Consider the following 22,667-nt stretch of genomic DNA (forward strand, 5'->3'; position numbering starts at 1 on the left):
GCCACTTTTTATTAAAATTTTAAATGCTGAGAAACATTTTTTCCACAATGATACACCTTGTACATTGTCTTATCTCCTGGGAGATGTCTGTGTTATTTCCAATCAAGAAAAAAAATTGCTGGTTGAGACTGAGTCAAAATTAGCCAGGGGTATGAATAATTACAGGCTTGATTGTATATGGAGGTGCATTTGTGAAATACTGTAAATAACACAAAAACTCAGATACATTTGTTTTAACATCTATTTATTACCACCATAATGAGAAATTTGGAAAATACAAAGATCAGCTTATTTATATGTCTGAAAATCTCAAGGAATAAGAAAAATATTAAAAAAAAACAATTATGAGGTTATATTCTGTATCAGAAATTTCATGACAGGGATAGTTTATATGCTGAGAGACTGCAGGAATGACAAAGACCCGAAACATGTGCAGAATAACTTTCACTATGTCAAATCTAATGCTAATCTATGGAAAACAGGAAAGGGTAATGGTGATCTAACGCCCCCATGTGGTTGGGATGGGAATAAACGTTTTCTGGGAACAAAAAAAACCAAGCTTCTCCAGAACTACTACAAAACAAATCACTGCAGATAACATTTGACATTGCAGCAGAAATCAACTATTTTTTTATTTTTTATTTTGATAATTTAGAAATTGGTATAATTAGACATACTCATGAAATTCGTGTAAAAAACCTGACACCATGGCCACGATGTTATTCCATAGTGTAAACCAACCAAGACATTGTTGTTTGTCGGGTCCAGTTGGTTTGGAAGATCAGGGCTTGCAGGTTCACACAAACAGAGCAGCACTCCACCCACTCCCAAGCTTGTTCCAGATGAAGGAGCTGGGAGTCAGGGGGGTGGACTGGGGGGGAGGGGAGGTGATGTTTAAAGGGGCCACAGGCCTCAGGACTAGTTTTAATAGCACCCTGCTGTGGAAGTTGCAGCTCCCCTTAAGCAGACTAGTTCCTTGGCCTGGTCCCTCTGCTTCAGCTGACACCAGAACAAAACAGGTGAGCTCATGGGTGGGCTCCATGTTAGGAAGCACCAGCAAAATCCAGTGATACACATTTGAGTATGTGTGCACATGTGCATCTGATCCACAAAACTTTTTACATGCACAAAAAAAGTACCCCAAAACATTTTATGAAGACAAAAAACTTCTAAGAGAGACCAGACTTCAACATGTTTCTATCTGCTCATAATCAGAATGACCCTAATGTCTACAAAGAAGTTGAGCAGGGTGAGGAGTGTGAGGGCTGGGGCAGGAGGGAGCAGTGAGGACAGGGAGGGGAACCGCAGAGAAACACCCGGAAGGCATTTAAGCACGCTCTCCACGGATGCGGCGTGCCAGCTGGATGTCTTTGGGCATGATGGTGACACGCTTGGCATGGATAGCACACAGGTTCGTGTCCTCGAACAGACCCACCAGGTAAGCCTCACTGGCCTCCTGCAGGAACAAAGAACCACATCATGTGTTAGCAGCAGGAGTTCCACGGCTGCAGCGTTTCTAAAACGTTTTCTCACACACCTGCAGAGCTCCGATGGCTGCACTCTGGAAACGCAGGTCAGTCTTGAAGTCCTGAGCAATCTCCCTCACCAGGCGCTGGAAGGGCAGCTTCCGGATCAGCAGCTCAGTGGACTTCTGGTACCGACGGATCTCTCTCAGAGCCACAGTACCGGGCCTGAAACACAAAGCCAGAAGCTCATTAGAAAGAGTTCTTTGGTTCTTGGTGAAACTAACTGACCAATGATTGCAGACAGAACCACCAGCTGCTTTATTACACTATGCTCACATAGAATCATCTTCAGAGTTTTGTTATTTTCAATCTGATCTAAGGGGCTCTCAATCAGAACCAAGCCTGGGTCTATATTTTCACTGCTAAATAAAGTTCTTTTCTTCTTCTTCTAAAATGCATAGAGAGCTGAATAAAGTCTATGTACAGAATATAGCCTACCTGGGCCATGTTCAGCAGAATAAATTACTATTTAGTTTCAAATTAATTAGTTGCAAAAAACAAATTGGATCTTTTTCTGGTCAGTGAATGCATCAAACCTAAGTGTTCTCAGGTCTCGCCAACAACCACACTACGCTGTGAAGAAACACTCAAAGACTCAGTTAGCTAATGTCCATCTCACTGAGAAGAAACTAGTTTCTGCTGAGACATGCTGGCTGTTCAACCAGGCTTCCTCAGGGAAATCTCATCAAACTGGTAAAAGAATAAACAAAGCCAGGAGTCAGACTAACGCAGGTCTTAAATGTGGCAAAGAAGCGGAAGTTAGAACACTGCAACAAAAAGGGTTGACCAATCATTGCTGCTCAGCACATAACCCCACCCGTCCACATCCTGGGGTAATCTGTAAGTCCTACCCCCAGATCAGGACGTTTTACCTGGTCAAGCGTGGACCTGGGAAATTTGAATTACTCTGGTAAAACTGTGTCAAAACACGTGGAGGGATTTCAATATTCCAGCGAATGGCTGCAAGTCCCTGCAACGGAAAAGTGGCTAACAAAAAAACTAAGCAAATAGAAGTGACGCTGCATGACTTATCATATTAAGCCTTATTATAACACCTATATATTAATATATTTAATAATCAAGTGAAGCTGGTCCTCACTGCATACTCTCCAACGGCAAGTCAACGGTGTTGGGGAGCCATCGTCACAGATAAACACACACAAACAGCTAGAAGTGAAGGTCACCTGTAACGATGGGGCTTCTTGACACCACCGGTGGAGGGGGCGCTCTTGCGGGCGGCCTTGGTGGCCAGCTGCTTACGAGGAGCTTTTCCTCCAGTGGACTTACGAGCTGTCTGCTTGGTACGAGCCATTACGACAAAGTTTCACCTGAAAGGAAAATATAAATATAATAACTGTACCTGGAATATATTGTTCTGTGTCGACATCATTTGATGTGCAGTGTATTTATGTCTAATATTTGGTGTGACCATTTAGGTTTGAACGAAGCCTGAAGCCTCACCTGAACTTTATTGTAAGTATTCTTTAGGAACCTTTCCAGGCGTTTTCTGTTGGTACCATTTTGGTCTGGACTTTGTAAACACAATATGACAGGACCCTATTAGCACCTATCAGGTCCTTTTTCATATTGTTTTCACTTGTCCTCTATTGTCCAGTTTTATTGAGCATGCAGCACACAGTGCAAAACTTTAACAACTTTACAACCATCATCTTGCTGGTAAAAATGTTTTTTTTACTGTAACATTATTTTGTTAGATCTCTAGATTCTAAGAAGTTTATGCAAATGATTTGCCTTTGTGAGAGGATGCTGGTAACTAAGGCTCAGAAGATACTTTGAAAATTGTTTCTTCACATTGTTTACCGCTACTAGATCCTATATGTAGCTGTTATGTTCTTGCCAAACAACAAATGCACGTAGCTAAAGCTCAAAGTCAAATCATGTTAATCAGTGTTTTTATTCCCACCAATTCTACTTGGTGTGTGTGTTTTTTTCTTCCTTCCAGTCCCGACGAAATTTCGGTCCCCAATTGTGGCACCTACATAAAAACATCAAGGCCAGCCAATCAAAAACACGAAACCCTAAAACCAATAAGAATTTCAAACGAAATAAAGTTATGAAAATGCACCAATCCGGTGAGCTTCTGCTGTTTTTCTGGACCAATAGTCGCTTAGACTGCGGGGTGAAGGCGGGACGAACAGCTCCAGCCCCGCCTCATACCGCAAGATTATGGCCGCAGACTGAAAAGAACCCGCCTACCAATGTACAGCCAACGAACAGGATCTAAACTTGAACGATCTTCTATTGAAACTCAAAACGTGGACACAAAAAACTACCAACAAATCTTAGCAAACATATTTAGGCATCAGAACACTGACTGTGTCGTGCGGGCGACGCTGTATTAGAGAAGAAAGCGAGATAGAAACTTCTGAAAGTGGAGCAGCTAGCTTGGCGGTGGAAGTAATGAGCCGTGTTTCTCCCCGCCTGGGCATCGAGACAGCGGCTTTCTTTTCTCACCTCAGCGTCGAAATTAAACGCTATTTAAGCTCCCCAAAATACACTCGCCCGTCCTATTATAACACAAAACGGTGAATTATATTCTAATGTTTCTAAAGAGTGTGAAAATGTTTACTTACCGGGGCTGAATTTTCAGCTTTTACTTCGCAACGTTTCAGTGTGTCGTGGTTGTGTGGCAGCGTCAGATATTTACTATCTCTCACACAATGGAAGCAGAGCGAGCAGGAGCAAAATGGCGCCGGTGTCAATCATCTTACTCCCACAATGCAATGCCAACATTTGTAAACATTAAAACTTTTTTTTTTTTTACTTATATCCGGGCAAACAGGGTGGAAAACCTACGATTTCAATCATATAAGTTTAATTTAGAAAATTCTAGTTTTTTTATTTATATTTTTCACATTTTCAAACGTCGTTTCAAAAGGAAGTGTGAAAGTGCATGGAATGGCTCCTAAAACAAATAATCTTACGTTATGATGATAAATAAGCAGGTTGTTAACTTTTGAGTGGAGCATGGAGTGAAATGGGGTCTCGTTGGTGCCAGTTGTAAAGTGGGATGAACATTTGGTTTTGCCATATAAAATGGGAAATGACAGATACCAGCAGATTTTCACTGAGATCAAACGTGGCTGAACGATCCACAAAAATTACCGGCCCAGTTTTATGTAGTCTGTATGAAAAGTTGTTTAATATCCTGGGCCGCCTATTCTAACATTTCTGGGGCCTATTTCACAAAATCAAAACCAGGGATTAAGCCGGGACTTCCAGGTTATAACCTTTAATTTGGTCCTTTTCAGAAAATCAGTCAGACATAAATTGGTGACATATTCTGGGGTATGCCAGAAAGCGCCTTATGTGAGTACATTAACTGTGGGTTTTCCCTTTCAGAAATAGGTCTAAGCAGCTGGCTGACATGACATTTTCACAACTGTGTTGTTGTGTGGAAAGGCTCTAAATATGTAGGCACAAACCTCTTTTATATCAGACATAACTTTCAAAACTTTTCAGCAAGGTTGGTGATGTAAAAATTAAAATGTAGATATTTTATATTAGATTAAAATGTGTTAGATAATCTGATGCATCCTCAGACTAAGATTACACACCTGTTTAAATTCATTTAGCAGATTTCTGTGACCTGCTTGAATGAGAATCTTTTCAATGCATCAGTGTTCATGTATGTTAACCAACTCATGAATAAAAAAACATCTCACTGCTTTAATTCACGTCATTGTCAGCACTTTCACATATGTGAGGTAGACCACATGATGATTAATGAGCATGTGTTCAGGAACGTAGAGCCTTCTACATATATTCCTTTTCTTTGCCGTTCAGTAAACACAAACTCACTGTGGTTACAGGATGATGAGACTTACTAGAGGACAGAGCATGTTCCTCTCTGCTGATGTCTTATCCTGACCCAGAGCTGGGACCTCAGCAATGCTTTATTGTGGCTACTCAACTGTGGTTACAATATAAGAATACTCTGGCCCACTTCCCTGATCGTTACAAATATACACATATTTATAAATATTCCATGTTTTCCTCATGTACTGGGCTGGGGGAACTTGGGAACATGTGGATATTTAAAAATATGATATTTCTGCCTAATATTTTTATGTGCAGAATTAACATGGAAAAAAAAAAAAAAAACCCAATTAAAGGGTAGAATGGAGGAGTCAGGATCATTTCCACAAACCGAATTTCTCTCAAATAATGCAGAAAAACAATCAACTGCTGACTGATTCAATGATCCATCTTTCAACAGGATCAACATTACTACTTGGATGGACGGTCACTGATAGAATCATGACTGCTACTCTCCAAAAGAAAAGGAAAATGTAGGGCTATTACTTTGTGATCTTAAGCTGCAACGCATTTGAGGTATGTAGCATTACAATGACCTGAAGTACACCAGCAAGTCCACCTCTGAATAGCTGAAAAGACAAAATTAAGGTTTTGGAAGTGGCCTAGTCGTCTGGACTTAAACGTCTGGACTTAAATCGATGAAATTCCATAATGGCTGGGTTAGGGTTACATATAAAAAGTGTTGAAAGTTGCAGGAACCTTTTTTTATTTGCACCTTTGGCAGTTTGAATCTGATTAAATCAGTTATAGAAGGCATTGTGCAACCTCTGTTAGAAAAGATATTCCTCTATTCCATGAATGCATTGAATGTTCAGAAGTAGTTATCAGTTTGTATTTCTCAAGGTTTTTGGAACACATCCCAAGGCCCTTCTGTCTTGCATTTGGAATTCAGTTGCATTTTGATATCAGTCTCAGATCCAAGTTCAGATTTTAGGGTCAAATGGAGCACAGCAACAATGTGCCATTGATTTGTCCATATGGGGCCCCCAGCCATTTACCTTAAGGTCACACTGTAAGCTTCCTTCAGGAAAGCCCAAATGAGCCATTTGAAGGTTAGCTTATATAGGCTCATAGCCATCTTTGGCCCTTTTGCTTCCATGAGTATTTTCTTTGACCCATATGTGCTGTATGGTAACCCTATCAGGTCTCATAATGGCCTCTCTCTGTTTTGATTGCCATCAAGGGGTTTTCTATGGGTAGCACTGTGGGCTTACCCACGGGACCCACAGCAGTTTTGTCCTTCTGCACACCTGTATGGATGAGGCCATAGTTTACCCTGTTCAGCTAAGCCATAAAGGCTTTTCCCATATCCATCTCATTCTGATAAAGGTTAGATTGTTGTTTAATTTATTTTGAAATTCTGTCATGAATAGAAATTAGAACTGATGGAACCAATAATGATGGCTACACCTTCTTAGCGGAGGTAGTGAAAGGAGTGAGGTTGTTCAGTAAAGGTGGTTACATGGACAATACTTAAAGTAGCATCAACATGTATTGCAGAACCAAAGCATTGCACTACCTTAAATGGTATATATATATATGTAACTGTGATGCACATGTTTGCTGAAACAAATTATTTCAGTAATTTGAGCTACAGTAGCTCTGCTGTATCAGCCAATCTCATTTCTTCTACCTGCAGAAATCAATGAATTTCTGCAATTGGCATTTTTACTTGAAACACATTTGGTAGGGCCTTGACATCCGCAGACCCAAATTTTGGTCCAACATTATTCATAACCCCAGGCGGATTTAAGTTTAAATTCATCTTCATGTTTCTTCTGAATGGAAGTGATATGAACTTGTTGGAGTGGCCCAGTCAGAGTCTAGACTTAAATCTAATAGGGAATCTGTAGAAGGAGCTAAAGACTAGGGTGATGGCAAGGAGACCTTCATACCTGCAAAGACTTCGAACTCATCATCAAAGACACACTATACTGCCATAAGTATTGGGCCACACCACCAACTCAATGAAATCTGGTGTTCCAATCACTTCCATGGCTGCAGGTATATAGAGTTTGGTGTAGAGAGACATGACTGGGTTGCACAGTCCTGACCAAAACTTAATGGAACACCTTTGAGAGAAATTAGAGTGAAGGCTGTAATTCTGGTTCTCTCATCTAACTTTGAACACCTAAACCTTGCACAATGTTTACAGAACAGTTAAAGCTGCTATTACTGACAACGGTGGATCTATCAACATATTGGACCTTAAGAATAGGATGCCATCAAAGTTTGTTTACATGTAAAAGTAGACAGACACATACTTTTGGCAATATAGTGTAAATCACGAGGAAACCTGTAAAAAGCTGCTCAATTAGGAGGTGGCTTTGATCCCTGGTATACAAATAAAAGATTTCCATTGACTGAGTAGGATTTAAATAATTTTTAACAATTACGTTTTCAATAAAAATAAAATCTTTTTTTAAATTTATACTTCTTTTACACATTTCCTATCAGAAAACATTTCCCACCCTTAGTTGCATGAAAATGACTTTAAACTTGAAAATCTCAGTGGCAGTATTCATTTCAGGCTTAACATGAAGCCAAGGCTGTAGTTTTACAGGTTCTGTCCTGCCGTCATAGATTGGCTCCACAAAGTTGCTAAAATCCAACGAACCAGAGGGGCTATGGTTGAGACACCTGAGCCTAAACATATATTTACCAACGCTCAGCATTGCACCGTGACTGTTTTCACGCAGCTTGGTCACATTGCTAGTTGAGGTTATGGGCCATTGGACTTGCATTTCACATGGACAGGTTGAGCTTTTCTTTCTCCTGCTAATGGAAACGTACAGATTACCACAAATGCATTTAGATCATGAAGACATTTAGCATTATGTTCAGGGTAACTAATGCTGCATGTAGTGCAATCTGTGATTCTTCAGGATTTTGTTTAAAGATTCAGAGAGAATATATGTGCTGAAATTTTAATTATTTCAATCTGTCAAGGTGAAATAATGGTCATAGTGGAAAGCGTGGGTGTTTGGATGAAACCAGTGAGTTATTGAGGAGTAAACTCCCTCAGACCTGATATGATGAAAGAATCCATCAAGCCCATGTTTAGATTGGACCTCAGGTTTGACTTGTTTAGAAGCACAGTTTTAGACCATAACCAGAAGAATAAGATCTAAGATGTTGGCAGCAGAAATGGTCAGGCTCAGCCTCAGAGGCAAGGTAGGAGCTGGAGGTGCTGAGGTGGTTCCGCTATCTGATCGAGATTTGCTGGGAAGACTGGGGGACATTTGCAATTGTAAGCCTAGCAGTATTCATACTCCTGGTAGATTAAGAAGTTATTCTTATTTAGGTGTTGGTTTTCCTCCAGGGCCTGATACCTCTGCAACCCAACCAGAGACAGCAGAAAACAACTCAAAAAGGGATGGTTTTTTCTGACCTCCTTATAAAACTCTTCTACTGAATAAACATCAGTAAAGGAAACAGAATGTATAAACGTCTTAGTAAAAACCATAAATCTGGGCAATTCCTGAACACCTTTATTTAATATCGTACTTTAGACTCCTCCAGTTTGAAATGAGTTTTTCACATTCAAGTACACAGTGCCTTACTGTAACAGCTCATCTGAGAAGGTAGAGGCTTTAGATAAGGCAAGAGGGGCAAAACCTGCAAGCAATATAGAAGTTAAACTGTTACAGAGTACACCTGGATTTAAAATTTGTATTGGATTTATACTGTATTCCATCCTTTATGCTGACCCAGAAGGCCTTGTATTACAGTAATGGATGGATGTACTATACATCTACCTCTAGCCTAAAAAAAATAGACCCACACACTATTTGAAGAAAAACAAAGTAGAAAGAAAAACCTTCCCTTACTATATTAAATCCAAAAACAAATATGACAGAAAACTAAATGTCCTAAAACAAAACCTGCTCCATAGTGCTGAAAATCCTTTCTGGAGTCGACGGTATCAGTAAACAATGTCTGACCTCCAGGAACTAAATTTAAGGCTCATCAACAAGTTGGTTTTCCCACAAAGCAGCGGCAACATTTTTCATCATGTTGTATGAGAAGACATTTTTTCAGCTTTATTCAATTAGTCCAGTACTTGAAAGTACCATAAAAAAAGAAAACACCCTTTTACACTCCAGAAGCTACAGTTTTCATTCACTTTCCCATCTTTATCTCATATGTGCAAGAACTGTGCCAAGTCTTTGGTCCCTCTTCCAACAAAAACACGTACAAGTACTGAAAGATTCCAATAAAAGTCACTGAAAACAGTTTATAGTAATGTTACCAAAAAAATGGCACAGTAACAGAGAGTAAGACATTTATAACCACTGCAACAACCCAAGTCCCTCCGATGTAGCTCCAAGTCAAATCTTCCACTCGTCAAAGCTGACATGGACACACAGAACCGACTTGTGTTGGTGCCAGGAGGGTGTGATGACCTCATTTTACCCTCCTTCTTAGGTTGTGCTGTAACATCTAGACAGAACACAACAATAGATCTACGTAGAACTGATCTGTGGGAGACAGATTGCATGCATTTTTAAAATGCAAACCTTACTTCCAGTTAATTCTCATGCCCAGCCCCACACCTAAAAAAACTCAACAAATACAACTAAAAATCCCTTTTTACTGGTGATTTCATTTGTAGACATATATTTATATATCTATATAACTATATATATATATATATATATATATATTTAGTATATATTTAACATTTTTGGAATTCCTGCTAGAAGTACCATACGTCTGTCTTATATACATTTATAATTGGCTACAGTCTCAATCAATCACAATAATGTGACCTCATGGATAATAATTTCAGGTACACTCTGTAAAAAGACTTGCAGTATTCTTTACAATTCATTAAAAATACAGAAAAGCAAAAATATTTGGGTTTAGCAGTCCGCTGTCCTGCAGAGGCTGCTCACCCATACCTCAACAGTTTTTTCTTCTACACAGTTAGAGAGACTTATATGCTCCTTCCCACCCAAATGCTTTACTCTGTGCGAATTTTTGTCTCTGGCCTTTGCAGGGCCAGGTCAGTCTGGATGAAGGCTCCCTGGCCCAGTGCTGTGGAGTAGGCCCTGCTGCTGGGGTTTACTGAGAAACCCGGGGCCGGGTATAAGCTGGAGCCTGCTTGATTTTGGACAGTGGCCTGAGGCTGAGGTACCGGGTGGTAATCATCCAAGTTGTCATAGTGAGACTGCACAGGTTTGGTGCTGGGTTTCTGATAGGTGTAGTCCCTGTCCAAGTCTTGTTTGTTCTGGTTGAAGTGCGGTTCTTCTCGGACGCTGTGGGATCGCTCTGGTTTAGAACGTGCATGTTGTTCCCGAGGAGGCGGCTCGTCTGTACTGTGGTAGCCACTAGGGGATTTCGGTTTATTGCGGTGGTGATCAGAATCAGGGCACTCGTATCGTGGTTGGAAGGTCTTCTTGTTTGGATACTCCTGCCAGTGTTTGGACCTGCTGCTGTCTCCACTGAGCTTGTCCTCTCCACTCTCGTATTTGAGCTCATGTCGGCTACTCTCTTGCTGGTGAGAAACATTGTGGGTCAGAGAGGCAGAAAGGGAGTGAGAAGATTGGCATTTCTTGGAAACACTTTGCTTAGAAAGAACATCTGACTTGTCACCCACTCCGCTTCCATGGACCTGCTTGTCGGTCTCCATGTACACAAGCACATCAGGATCAGACACCATGTGTCTGGGAAGGTAGCGTCCATCTTTGCTCTCCACAGGTACCAGAACAGATTTACCTGGGTCAGACTTACTCCGCAGGTGCATGGTTTCGTAGCCTGATATATCTGCTGGTGTGAAAAGGCCAACATTGTCATACTGTGAGAGGACAGGGCCTCTCAACTTAAGTCTGGCTCTGCTCTCCCTGCGGATTGAGTGCATGTGAAGCCTTTCTGCCTCCTCTGGGTCCCAAGGCAGAAAAACGGCAGCTTCCTTGCTCCCATGACCAGGGGGCATGTCTCTGCTGACAAAGCTATGCTCCTTCCCAGGTGGAAGAACGTGGCGGGAGAGGTAGTGGTACCCAGCTGCTTTCCCGCCTGGTCGCCCTGCAGCAGCTCCAGCATCCCGACTTCCGTAAGAGTGGTAGTGTCTTACTCGAATTGTGCCATACGGGTCTATGTCATAGAAAGGTGATTCCAATGGACCCGAACCAGAGTATGGGCTGTAGCGGTACTGGACTCGGCCATTCTCAAAGTAAGGCTGCAGCTGGGTGACGTGGTAGTCAGTCTGGGAGGACTGCTGAGGAGGCTGCTGGTAGGATTTGCACTGATAAATGGGTCGATGGTAGAAAAACATGTCATCTTCTGGTGGAACTTCAGTCCTTTGAATGGGCACAGACCGAATGGTGGAAGGAACATGGAACGAGTGCACTCTGCGGATGGTTGGATAGCCATGGGTTCTATCATGGCTATAACCCTGATGCTCTGGCCCTGGAGACACATGCATACTTCGGGGGGTTCCTCTCAACTTCATGGAGTGGTGGTACGACCTGGGACCTAAAGTGCTGTATCTGTTGTCTGCTCGGGTGCTGTAAGTAATCTGAGGTTCAGACTTGGACACGTAGGAATGTGGAGTGACGCTTTCTGGTCGGTAATGGTGAGGAATGGACTGTGGCCCCAGAGGAACCGACCTCTGGTGGTAATATGATGCTCCGGGAGCTTCAATGAGGACTGGCTCCCCTTTAACATGATAAATGTAGGCAGGCTGGTGTGACGATGATTTATGAGGAGAAAGAGGATGATGGGGAAGGACTTCTGCTGGGTGGCTAGCTGAAGGGCCTTCTTTGAAGATCTGACAGGAAGCTTCACTTTGACTGAGAGCTGCTGTGGCCAGTTTGCTCTCCAAGGTGCGGACTGGGGGAACAGGAGGTGTGGGTCCATATGAGTCATTATGTTTGGCTGACTCTTTACAGGGCTGTACGGGTTTGATGGCTTCCCAAGGCTTCTCAACAGGTTCAGCTGAGGTGGGTGCTATTCTGGCACTGGCTTTAGACAGATGGGCCTGTGGATGGATTTGTGTCTGGGAAACTGAGTGAGGCTGTGGTGGAAGACGAGGCTGTGTTTGAACTTGATTCTGCAGCAGAGTTTGTGGCCGGTTCTGGGGAAGAGAGACTGGCTGCTTAATGGGTTTCTGAACTGTTGGAGGAGGTTGCTCTGATAGTTTTGGAAGGACTGGATGCGATCCAGACTCATCAGGTTTGATCTGAGGATTAAAAGAACACAGAAAGAAAGTTTGGATTTGTTCTAGTTGGCAACAGATTCACCAGTCAAACACAAGTCTGATCCACATACTGTACTACGCAGTGTTACAATGCCTTGTAAAAATATTCATACCCCTTGAACATTTAAAAATGATATATAATGTCAAGTTACAACCACACACTCAAATGTATTTTCTTCTGTATTATAGACCCACACAAATTAGTGCATCTTGTGAAGTGGACAGAAAATGATGCATGGTTCCCAAAATTGTTTGCAATTAAAAATCTGACGTGTGCATTTGTATGCAGCCCCTTTTACTCTGATAGCCTAAATGAAAACCACTACAACCAACTGCTTTTAGAAGTCCTCGTATTAGTGAACAGAGTCCAGCTGTATGTAACCGAATCTCAGTATAAAGCAGTTGTTCCGTTTCTGGCCTCAGAGGTTTGTTAGAGAACATTAGAGAACAAGCACCATGAAGACAAAGGAACACAGCGGGTCAGATCAGGGAGAACATTCTAGAGAAGATGAAATTAGGTTCTAAAACAATATCCCAAGCTTTGAACATCCTAAAAAGAACCATTCAATCCATCACCCACAAACAGTAAGAGTATGACACAACAGGAAAGACAGGGCTGTGGATTTAAACTGACAAGCTGCAAGGACAGCATTACTTCATGAATTAGTAAAACGGCCTACGGTAACTCGGTAGGAGCTGCAGAAACCAAGAGATCAGGAGGAATTATCTGTTGACACCTGAGCTGCACTCCTGAAATCTGATCTTTATGGAGGAGTTGCAAGAAGAAAGACATTGTTGGAATAAAGTCAATAAGAAGCCCCAAGCCATGTAGGAAAAACAGCAAAACAGAGGAGTTCAGTGCTTTTGTCAAATAAGCCCAAAACTGTATATCATCCTGAAAACATCACCACCACACTTGGTAGTGGTAGCTTGATGCTATGCGGATGCCCTTCTTAAGAAGTAAGAGGAAAGCTGATCAGTGCTGATGAGCAGATAGATGAAGCTAACTAGAGGGTAATCCTGCACAAAAACCCGTCAGAGGCTGCAAATGCACTTGAAGACTGGGGTGAAGATTAAGGTTCCACCAGGATAATGACCCTAAACATACAGCCAGAGGTATAACAGAGTAGTTTAGATCATTCATATGCTAGAATGGCACCGGTCAAAGTCCCGAGTTAAAGCTAATGGAGAATGTGGCCCAAAACATGCTGATCACAGATATTCTCCATGTGATTTGATTGAACTTCACCCAAGCTGTAATTGCAGAGAAAGGTGATTCTGCAAAGTATAAACTCAGAAAGCATGCCACACCATTCAGATTTTCATTTGTAGAAACACATTGATAACATGAATGCTCTGCTGAGAAAACTGGCTTCTAGATGATACTCTAGATGCTTCCCACCTGTATGGACCCTGATGTAGACAAGAAAGAGAAGAAAGACCACAAAAAACCAAGACCACACTATTTAAGGGTTTTCTTCTTACTTGCTGTTTTTACAAACACATTTACAGCTGCACTTTGAGCCAAATGCTGACCGTATATCCAGGTTGAGCCAGTTAAGTCTAATCTGAACTCTGAACACACAAGGCATAGATGTTCACCAGCTTTCAAACAATCTGACATGAAATTCAACGTTAACTTTTTTGGGTCCACATGACATCAGAGATGGGGAGTTCCTACAATGCAACTACATTTTTTTGACAAACTGAAGAGTCTAGCTCTGTCTGCAATATACATACTGTAGTATAGGATCATGACAGAATCACCCAAAACTCAATCTACATGTGGAACTAACATTTACCTCAGAAACAGATTGCTGTAAAATTCTATCATCTTTGCTGCCGGCTCTTGGGGTCGTGGCTGGAGTGGCACCGGATGAGCTGCTGTGACCAGGGGTCTGTCTTGAGACCGGCTGTTGTCTTTCAGGACTTTTCCTAGTTGGAGAGGTCAGGCTGGTTGAACTGGGAAGTTGGGCACATTTATAAAGTGGAGTGTTTGGTGGGGTGGAGTCTGTCTCTGGCTGAGTTCTAGACAGGGCTGTGGAGGAACCGAAACACTCTGATGGCTTAGTAGTGGGGATGGTGAACTCTGAAGGCTGCAGGTTGGTTGATGGGCTGGAAGTGGTTCGATCAAATGAGCTGGTGAAAACAGTAGTGTTGTTTGGTGGTGGGGGACTACTTGTTCCCTCTCCTTCTTCAGATGCAGTCTGGAACTGTGGAGCTAGTGGAGGTGATATTTCTTGAAAGTTTGAGACCTCCTGTGGTTGAATAGAGGACACTAGCGTGGGAGGCCCAGAGGAGCAGGACTGAGACTGAACAGATACCTGCAGGGCGGACTCAGCCAGAGCTAGGGCCAACATGCGGGCAGCATTTTTAGGGGGTGGAGGGGGAGGAGGGGCAGAAGTAGGAGCTGTAGAGCTGAGGGAACGAGGGGTGAGGTCCTTTGAAGAGTCTGGAATTTGGGCTCCTACCAGGAACACAAAAACAAAAGGGATGTGCAGCTGAATCATCAACAGAACAGTATGTGAAGATAAGAGCAAGGAGGCAGGTTTAAGGTGCTTCAAGACAAGGAGAGGAGAAAAGAGAGATTCATGGTAAATCAATAAAAACTAAAATGATAAAAATTAGAAGCATGGCTTAAACTGCAGATCGGGAGGTCCTTCTCTGCTCCTTACCTGGATGCTCCTGGCTGCTGGCACATGGTTCCTGCTCCACAGCATCCTCGACTCCAAGATCTTTACCGTCCAAACTGTCAAAGGTTGCCAGCTTAGAGTGCAGCTCCCTTTGAAAAGCTTCACTGAGTGATGGCTCGGCCTCTCTAAGCAGCATGCTGCCCATTAGGGAAGGCGAATCCTTGGGCATTAAAGGAGGAGATAATGGCTGCTTAGAGACAGGCTGTCCAGCTCCATTCTTGTCAGACATCTCTGGAGAGAAAAGCTCTAAAGTTGCAATTGGTGTCAGACTGGTGGCCTTTCCACATTTAATAGGTGACACAGGCTGCATGGGTTTATCAGTATAAGAGTAAGAAGTGGTCAGTTTCTTGCCTTCTGCCTTTTCTGCAGCAGCAGCCAGGCTGTGATCTACAGACAACAGCGGGGAGGTCATGCTGCCTGGGAAAGGAGGAATAAGGAGGTCAGAGCTGTTGCTCTTGCCATGGAAACTGGTGGGGCTCCTCTTTAACGTGGAGCCTTCAGCACCAGTTGATGAGTCATCTAAGGGAAAGGCATAGGTGGTGTCTGGGACGCTGCACTGGAAGGACATTGGGTCAAAGTCTAACGAGGCCATGCCGATGTCTGGTGGGCTGAGGTCCACATCTTCACCTGCTGAGCGGGGAGGTGAGATCAGAGCAGGCACACATATGGGCCCGTCGTCTCCGTCACTGTCTTCTGTGGCATCAAGGTTATCGTACGAGTCGCAGTGCTGCCGGCTGTCCAGCAGCTCTCCGTTGAAGGATGCTGACAGAGCATCACTGCTTGAGCGAGGACGTCGAGGACGGTACACTTTGGACTCCCCTAAAGGAGGAAAAGAAATTAGCGTAAAATAAAATTTCTCTGTGCAAAAAAGCCTGAGTATTAAGTTGTAGGTAGTACAAGCAGCCTCGGTGAGTCAAAGTGCACTGGGTGACAAATAATTACCTTCAACATTGTGCAGTGAACTCAGTGACTCTTCACTTTTAGCTGACCTTAATGTCGCTGTGTCCCCTCGGCCTCCTGAAACATGATGTAATGTGAATAAATGTACTGTTCTTTGTTCATACAGACTGTGTCTTCTGTGTATGGACTCACCAGGGAGAGCCATAGCCTTTAACTCACTGGGCTCACTGGGGTTGCGTTGCAGCTTACGTTTGGACATAGAAGACGATTTGCCAAGGTTGAAAAAAGAACGCCAACTACCCACAGGAGATTTTCTGGATTTGATAGGGGGCCTCTTCCTGCAACAACATTGTGCAAGATGACCAAAGATTAGGATGGTGTGATTTCACATCAAATATCTCATACAGATGTTTAAAGATGATTTAATGAATCTATTCTGAGCCATGTTCAAAAAAGAAAGACGTAAAAAACCTGATTATAGAGAATGAAATGTGAAAGCTAATATCAAACAGGATTTCAGCAGAGGGAGATCCAGCACAGGGTTTTATAGCTTCCTCCTAAACTATGTTTATTTCACATTAGGGACTGACATTAAGAGGAAGAGAAGGACTGACATAACAAACCTCTCAGTGGGAAACTCGATGACAGTGTGAAACTTTCCCTGCAGGGCTGCTGGACCTTCGCCCACCTCAATGTACTTGCTGTCTTCAGTCACAGGAGAGTTGATCTGAGCCTGCGTCCTGGCCTGGGCCTCCTCCAAGCTCAGAAGTTTGGTGGAAGGTGATGAAACCAGGAGGGATTTAGGTCGAGATAAGGAGTTGTGTCCTGGTGATGTAGTTATTAATGGACATTAATGGCAGTAATGTTTTTATGCAGCCCACAGTGTATGATCAATAGTCAGATGTTTGTGTGTACCTGTGCCCTCTCTTATCAGTGAGCTGAGTTTTGTGCTGAAGAGCACATCAACATGGTTGAGGATGAACTCCACCACTACAGACTGAATTCGTACTTCCATGAAGGCTGCTGTGCCACTGAAGCAGGCAGATTCAATCTGCTTTGACCTGAAACAATAAGTACAGAATGAGCCTGTTTCACTAAAGAACTATAGTGAAAGAAGCCTTGTCACACGTTGAAGCACATCCTCTCAAAAACAACCTTTTGGGTCTGCATATTGCTTGGTTGGATCCAGTTTACAATCCAACAGATATGATAATGGACTGATGGCAACTCGAGGGGCCCTTTATTAAAAACATGTTGAAACAAAGAATAAGGCTGCAAGTTGTGATCTGTGTAAAGATTCTGACTGGTGAATACTGCCCTGTAAGTCCAGGCAGCATATAAAAGACTTTAAAACAAGACAACCTAAACTGATCATTGAAGGAAATGCAAAGTGTCTACAGTTTAAAATACAATCTGATCTATATTTATTTTGTACAGTTAATGAACCAAAATGAAAAGTTTTTTTCCGTAGAGCTTTGTGTACAACAACACAATGACCACCTACACAAACACGGAAAATGACTTTTTTACAAAGTCAGCAGATCCAAAAATAATTACTAAATTCTGTATTACAGGACAGAAATGATTACATTTCAAACTGCACTCCGAATGAACAAGCAGCTAATTTAACCTGATGTAGTCTTAAGTGTGGTTATGACAGAGGACTGAGGAGCCCTGCAGCTGACAACTACTTACGTGTGAGTGAATGAGACGTCATTTTGTCACATCAAATGTAATTATTTTTCATGTAAATAGAAATTCTATTCAATCTATTTATAATCTCAAGGCACTTTACAAAAAAGTGAATTCCATCCAATCATGCTGGAAGATTCAGTCATTCACATACATTCCAATTTGATCCCAGTTATTAAACAATGCAGTCAAAAATCCAACTTTAAATATGACACTAAATGCTTCCTGAATAGACGACATTATTACTAAACACTACTTATTGAACACTTAATTTACTAGAAAACTAAAGAATAAGTAAAAAAAATTTTATGCAGTAATGCATTTACCACAACAAACACCACCCTAAAGAAGGTATTGAGCAGAACGACTCCTACCTTAGCAGGTTGGGTGCCCAGACGATGGCCAGGTTTTTTGTGTGCATGTTAGTGATGTAGCTGAATGCTGCCAGGTGGGAGAGATGTCTCATGAGGAACTCCAGGGTCCTAGAAATCCAAAAATATTGTTCAGAGAATAAACTGGTGATGTTTAAACTAATGATGATAACAGAGCCAATTCTCAACCACTGTATTACTAGGTCCCTAAATCCTTTGAAATCTATGGAATAACTTAAGATTTAGGTCACACAAAGAACTGGACGTTTCAGCTAAACCATGTACAGGGTTCCCACACCTTGGTTAACTTCAAATTCAAGGACCTTTCAATGACTTTCCAGGGACTTGAACTTATTTTTTCAAATTCAAAAACATTCACAAATTTCAAGCACCTGTGGGTACCCTGCAAGTTATAGTAATAATGATAGCTAAGTGTAGCAAAGTATTATAAGTTTCACATCAGCAAACATACACTATTGTGAAAATCTAATGTAGCTTTAACCAAGCTTTTACTTAAACTGCCAACAGGTGGCAGTGTGCTACCACACTGACCTGTAATGTGGTGGAGGAAGCTGCTGGATGACATCATGAATTTTGATGAGTCGCTCTTCATCTGTTGCTGCTGATACAGCCTCCTTCACAATGAAAACAAGGCCAGAGATGAATGGTAGGATAAAGGGAAAAAATAAAGGGAACACGTAAACAACACTATATAACTCCAAGTAAATCAAACTTCTGTGAAATCAAACTGTCCACTTAGGAAGCAACACTGATTGACAATCAGTTTAACATGATGTTGTTCAAATGGAATAGACAACAGGGGGAAATCTTTGGTGATTAGCAAGACACACTCAATAAAGGAGTGGTTCTGCAGGTGGGGGCCACAGACCACTTCTCAGTACTGATGTTTTCTGGCTGATGTTTTGGTCACTTTTGAATGTTGGTGGTGCTTTCACACTCGTGGTAGCATGAGATGGACTCTACAACCCACACAAGTGGCTCAGGTAGTGCAGCTCATCCAGGATGAAACATCAATGTGAGCTGTGGGAAGAAGGTTTGCTGTGTCTGTCAGCGTAGTGTCCAGAGCCTGGAGGCGCTACCAGGAGACAGGCCAGTACACCAGGAGACGTGGAGGAGGCCGTAGGAGGGCAACAATCCAGCAGCAGGACCGCTACCTCCACCTTTGTTCAAGGAGGAACAGGAGGAGCACTGCCAGAGCCCTGCAAAATGACCTCCAGCAGGCCACAAATGTGCATGTGTCTGCACAAACGGTTAGAAACCGACTCCATGAGGATGGTATGAGGGCCCGACGTCCACAAATGGGGGTTGTGCTCACAGTCCAACACCGTGCAGGACGCTTGGCATTTGCCAGAGAACACCAGGATTGGCAAATTCACCACTGGCGCCCTGAGCTCTTCACAGATGAAAGCAGGTTCACACTGAGCACATGTGACAGACGTGACAGAGTCTGGAGACACTGTGGAGAGAGATCTGCTGCCTGCAACATCCTTCAGCATGACCGGTTTGTCAGTGGGTCAGTAATGGTGTGGGGTGGCATTTCTTTGGAGGGCCGCATGGCCCTCCATGTGCTCGCCAGAGGTAGCCTGACTGCCATTAGGTACCAAGATGAGATCCTCAGACCCCTTGTGAGACCATATGCTGGTGCGGTTGGCCCTGGGTTCCTCCTAATGCAGGACAATGCTAGACCTCATGTGGCTGGAGTGTGTCAGCAGTTTCTGCAAGATGAAGACATTGAAGCTATGGACTGGCCCGCCTGTTCCCCAGACCTGAATCCGATTGAGCACATCTGGGACATCATGTCTCGCTCCATCCACCAACGTCACGTTGCACCACAGACTGTCCAGGAGTTGGCGGATGCTTTAGTCCAGGTCTGGGAGGAGATCCCTCAGGAGACCATCCACCATCTCATCAGGAGCATGCCCAGGCGTAGTAGGGAGGTCATACAGGCACATGGAGACCACACACAATACTGAGCCTCATTTTGACTTGTTTTAAGGACATTACATCAAAGTTGGATCAGCCTATAGTGTGTTTTTCCACTTTAATTTTGTGTGTGACTCCAAATCCAGGCCTCCATTGGTTAATAAATTTGATTTCCATTGATGATTTTTGTGTGATTTTGTTGTCAGCACATTCAACTTTGTACAGAACAAAGTATTCAATGAGAATATTTCATTCATTCAGATCTAAGATGTGTTATTTGAGTGTTCCCTTTATTTTTTTGAGCAGTGTAGCCACATTGTCCCCTCTCTCGTCCTGTGCTGCCATGGCAACCAGAAAACATTTATCTCACCCTCAGGGATGGTTTTGTGCTTGGAGAAGGTTTTTATTCCAAGTTACAAAGTGTGTTTGCAGCATTTATAATGACAAGGTGTGTCAGATAAAATGCTAATGTTTCTGTGGCTTACACTCCCATCACTTTTTAAACATTTCTTATGTTTTCTTTTACAAATAATACAAACAATTATACAGCGATCAGAGTAATAGCTAGTCTGAGTCTAGAGGCGAAGCCAAAGGCATTACTGTTACACACAGAAAGAAGAAAACTTTGCAGTATGTCTCAATAACACACATGAGAAGACAGTGAACCATGGGAGGATGTCGCTTACAGAGAATTTCTCGTAGAGCTGGTAGGTGAGCAGCGGATTGGGGAGCTCTCTGAAGTACAGCTTGCACAGCGAACCAACACAATGGATGTCCTGGATATAAACATCTTTGGTCAGGTCAGGGATTTGCTCCGAGTCAAACTCATGGCTGATGGAGGAGACAGAAAAAGCAAAGCAACAGTCAACAAACTAACACTAAAGAAACATGCACCTATAAATCATTTATGAATAAAAAAAACTTGTATTCCTCTTAAGAAACAAATATGAAGGTCCTACGACGCAGTTTTAAAACCACAAACAGGTTTTGTCTAAACTCTCTTTAAGAAAGGTGTACATGCCAAAAAAGCATTGAAATGGTGCTTTTTAAAGATTTTATATGCAAACTTACTGGGGGTTCTCTTACTTAGTAACTCTGAAAGGAGGCTCCTATAAAATCCAGACTATTCTTTTTTCAGAATCAGTTTTTTTCTATTTAAAAACTTTCCTTTTAAATTGATTTTTTTTTAAATAAATGTGGTTACATTCTAAAATGTAGAATTTAGAAATAAAATAACTGAAAAATGTAGGGGAGGGCATAGATTAAAATAAATAAATACACAATTTCATTGACCAAACCTAATCAATGTTTGACATAAAATTCTAATTCAGCTGTGATCATTCAAACAGATGTAAATAAAATAAATCTATGTAAGAAAAATATTCTTTAGAAATGTTAGAAACATTATCCATACTGTTTTCTTATTCAGACCCAGAAAATGATAAAAACAAATTGCAGACTTTTCCAGATTTGGCAAGACTGTGAAGGAACCCTGTAAAAATGTACAGCTAATAACTTTTTGTCACATATGGGCAAAAGGACAAAGAATGAGCACAACCCATGTTTGTTCTAACCAAAACAAGAACAAAATAAATCTTCTGCATATTGATTTCCATGAGTACATTAGACTGTTATGTAAATATGCCAGATTGAGCCACAAGGGCTAATTTTCATCTGTAGTCCCGTGGCAGATAGCCTGTCTACAAATTCTAAATTACAGCACAGAATATGCAAACGTGCCACTGTTCAGACACACCGTCATACATTCAGTTTATATTTATAAATGTTAAATAGTTGCTCTTTATAGGACTCCAATAAAAACACTCCTAGGAGTGAACCCTGTAAAGACATATAGCTTCTATAACCTGAAATATGGCAGCTGGACAATGATACCTAATGCAGAGCTCCATTCTCCATGCTTGGATACAAACAGATAATTACTCCTAGAAGCCTTACGACATATATTTAAACTTCCTCCTTATCAGCCGTCGTTTGGATGAGGTCTATATGTTGGTTAGAAAGTAAATACTTTTCTGGAGCAGCCTGGAAATCTTTAAAACACTTTCTGTGCTAAACTACATTCGGCAGGAAATGTCTCTTCTTACCGCAATTTCTGGATATTTGAAGCAATCCCAGAGAGGCGGTAAATGCCGTCCACCACGCCATGCTTCTCAATGAACTCTGTGCAGCTCTTGAGGACTTGGGGCACTGCCAACAGAAAATAGAAGACCACCATTTTCAATCATTTTTGTCTGATTTGAGCACTCCAGACCCATGAACAGAGTGCTCTGTAGTTGAGGTTTGAGAGTAGAGAATCATGAGACAAGAGCACTGGTGCTTGCTGGAAAAGGTTTGCTGGCTCTTAAATCAATGCCAAGTCATAATAAACTCTTGTTTATTCAGTTAGAAAATGAAAGTGGAGACATTTTAAATCAAGTCAAGTTTTCAGCAAAGTAAAAAAGCCGACAGACATTTACAATGTTTCTAATTATTGGTAAAT

At 42.1% G+C, this 22,667-nt stretch overlaps 2 protein-coding genes across 6 annotated transcripts in view; both read right to left on the bottom strand.

The window, feature by feature from the left end:
* Nucleotides 1-227: 227 nt before the first annotated feature.
* On the bottom strand, nt 228-4,274 carry h3f3c (H3 histone, family 3C). The gene is made up of 4 exons (XM_047379308.1): nt 4,121-4,274; nt 2,711-2,854; nt 1,538-1,691; nt 228-1,456 (listed from the first exon to the last, which is right to left on the bottom strand). The coding sequence occupies exons 2-4, from the start codon at nt 2,836-2,838 to the stop codon at nt 1,328-1,330; spliced, it is 411 nt and encodes a 136-aa protein (XP_047235264.1). The 5' UTR covers nt 2,839-2,854; nt 4,121-4,274; the 3' UTR covers nt 228-1,327.
* A 4,561-nt stretch (nt 4,275-8,835) lies between these two features.
* The window catches only part of arhgap32b (Rho GTPase activating protein 32b), a 154,972-nt gene continuing 141,140 nt past the window's right edge, over nt 8,836-22,667 (bottom strand). For all 5 annotated transcript variants that reach the window (XM_047379305.1, XM_047379304.1, XM_047379302.1 and 2 more), the window contains 11 exons: nt 22,273-22,375; nt 20,854-20,998; nt 18,776-18,858; nt 18,227-18,334; nt 17,076-17,221; nt 16,784-16,985; nt 16,353-16,498; nt 16,203-16,277; nt 15,243-16,079; nt 14,370-15,034; nt 8,836-12,549 (listed from right to left, as the gene is read on the bottom strand). In XM_047379305.1, coding sequence (XP_047235261.1) covers nt 10,333-12,549; nt 14,370-15,034; nt 15,243-16,079; nt 16,203-16,277; nt 16,353-16,498; nt 16,784-16,985; nt 17,076-17,221; nt 18,227-18,334; nt 18,776-18,858; nt 20,854-20,998; nt 22,273-22,375 — 4,727 coding nt within the window. In that variant the 3' untranslated portion in view covers nt 8,836-10,332. The remainder of the gene's footprint in view (nt 12,550-14,369; nt 15,035-15,242; nt 16,080-16,202; nt 16,278-16,352; nt 16,499-16,783; nt 16,986-17,075; nt 17,222-18,226; nt 18,335-18,775; nt 18,859-20,853; nt 20,999-22,272; nt 22,376-22,667) is intronic.

This window comes from Girardinichthys multiradiatus, chromosome 11 (genome assembly GCF_021462225.1).
Source record: "Girardinichthys multiradiatus isolate DD_20200921_A chromosome 11, DD_fGirMul_XY1, whole genome shotgun sequence".
NCBI classification, from domain to species: Eukaryota; Metazoa; Chordata; class Actinopteri; order Cyprinodontiformes; family Goodeidae; genus Girardinichthys; species Girardinichthys multiradiatus.

Coding starts and splice junctions, on each gene's coding strand:
- h3f3c (XM_047379308.1), bottom strand. CDS start 2,838: ATGGCTCGTACCAAGCAGACAGCTCGTAAGTCCACTGGAGGAAAAGCT. Junction 1,692..2,710: donor AAGAAGCCCCATCGTTACAG/GTGACCTTCACT, acceptor TTTGTGTTTCAG/GCCCGGTACTGTGGCTCTGA. Junction 1,457..1,537: donor CAGCCATCGGAGCTCTGCAG/GTGTGTGAGAAA, acceptor TTGTTCCTGCAG/GAGGCCAGTGAGGCTTACCT.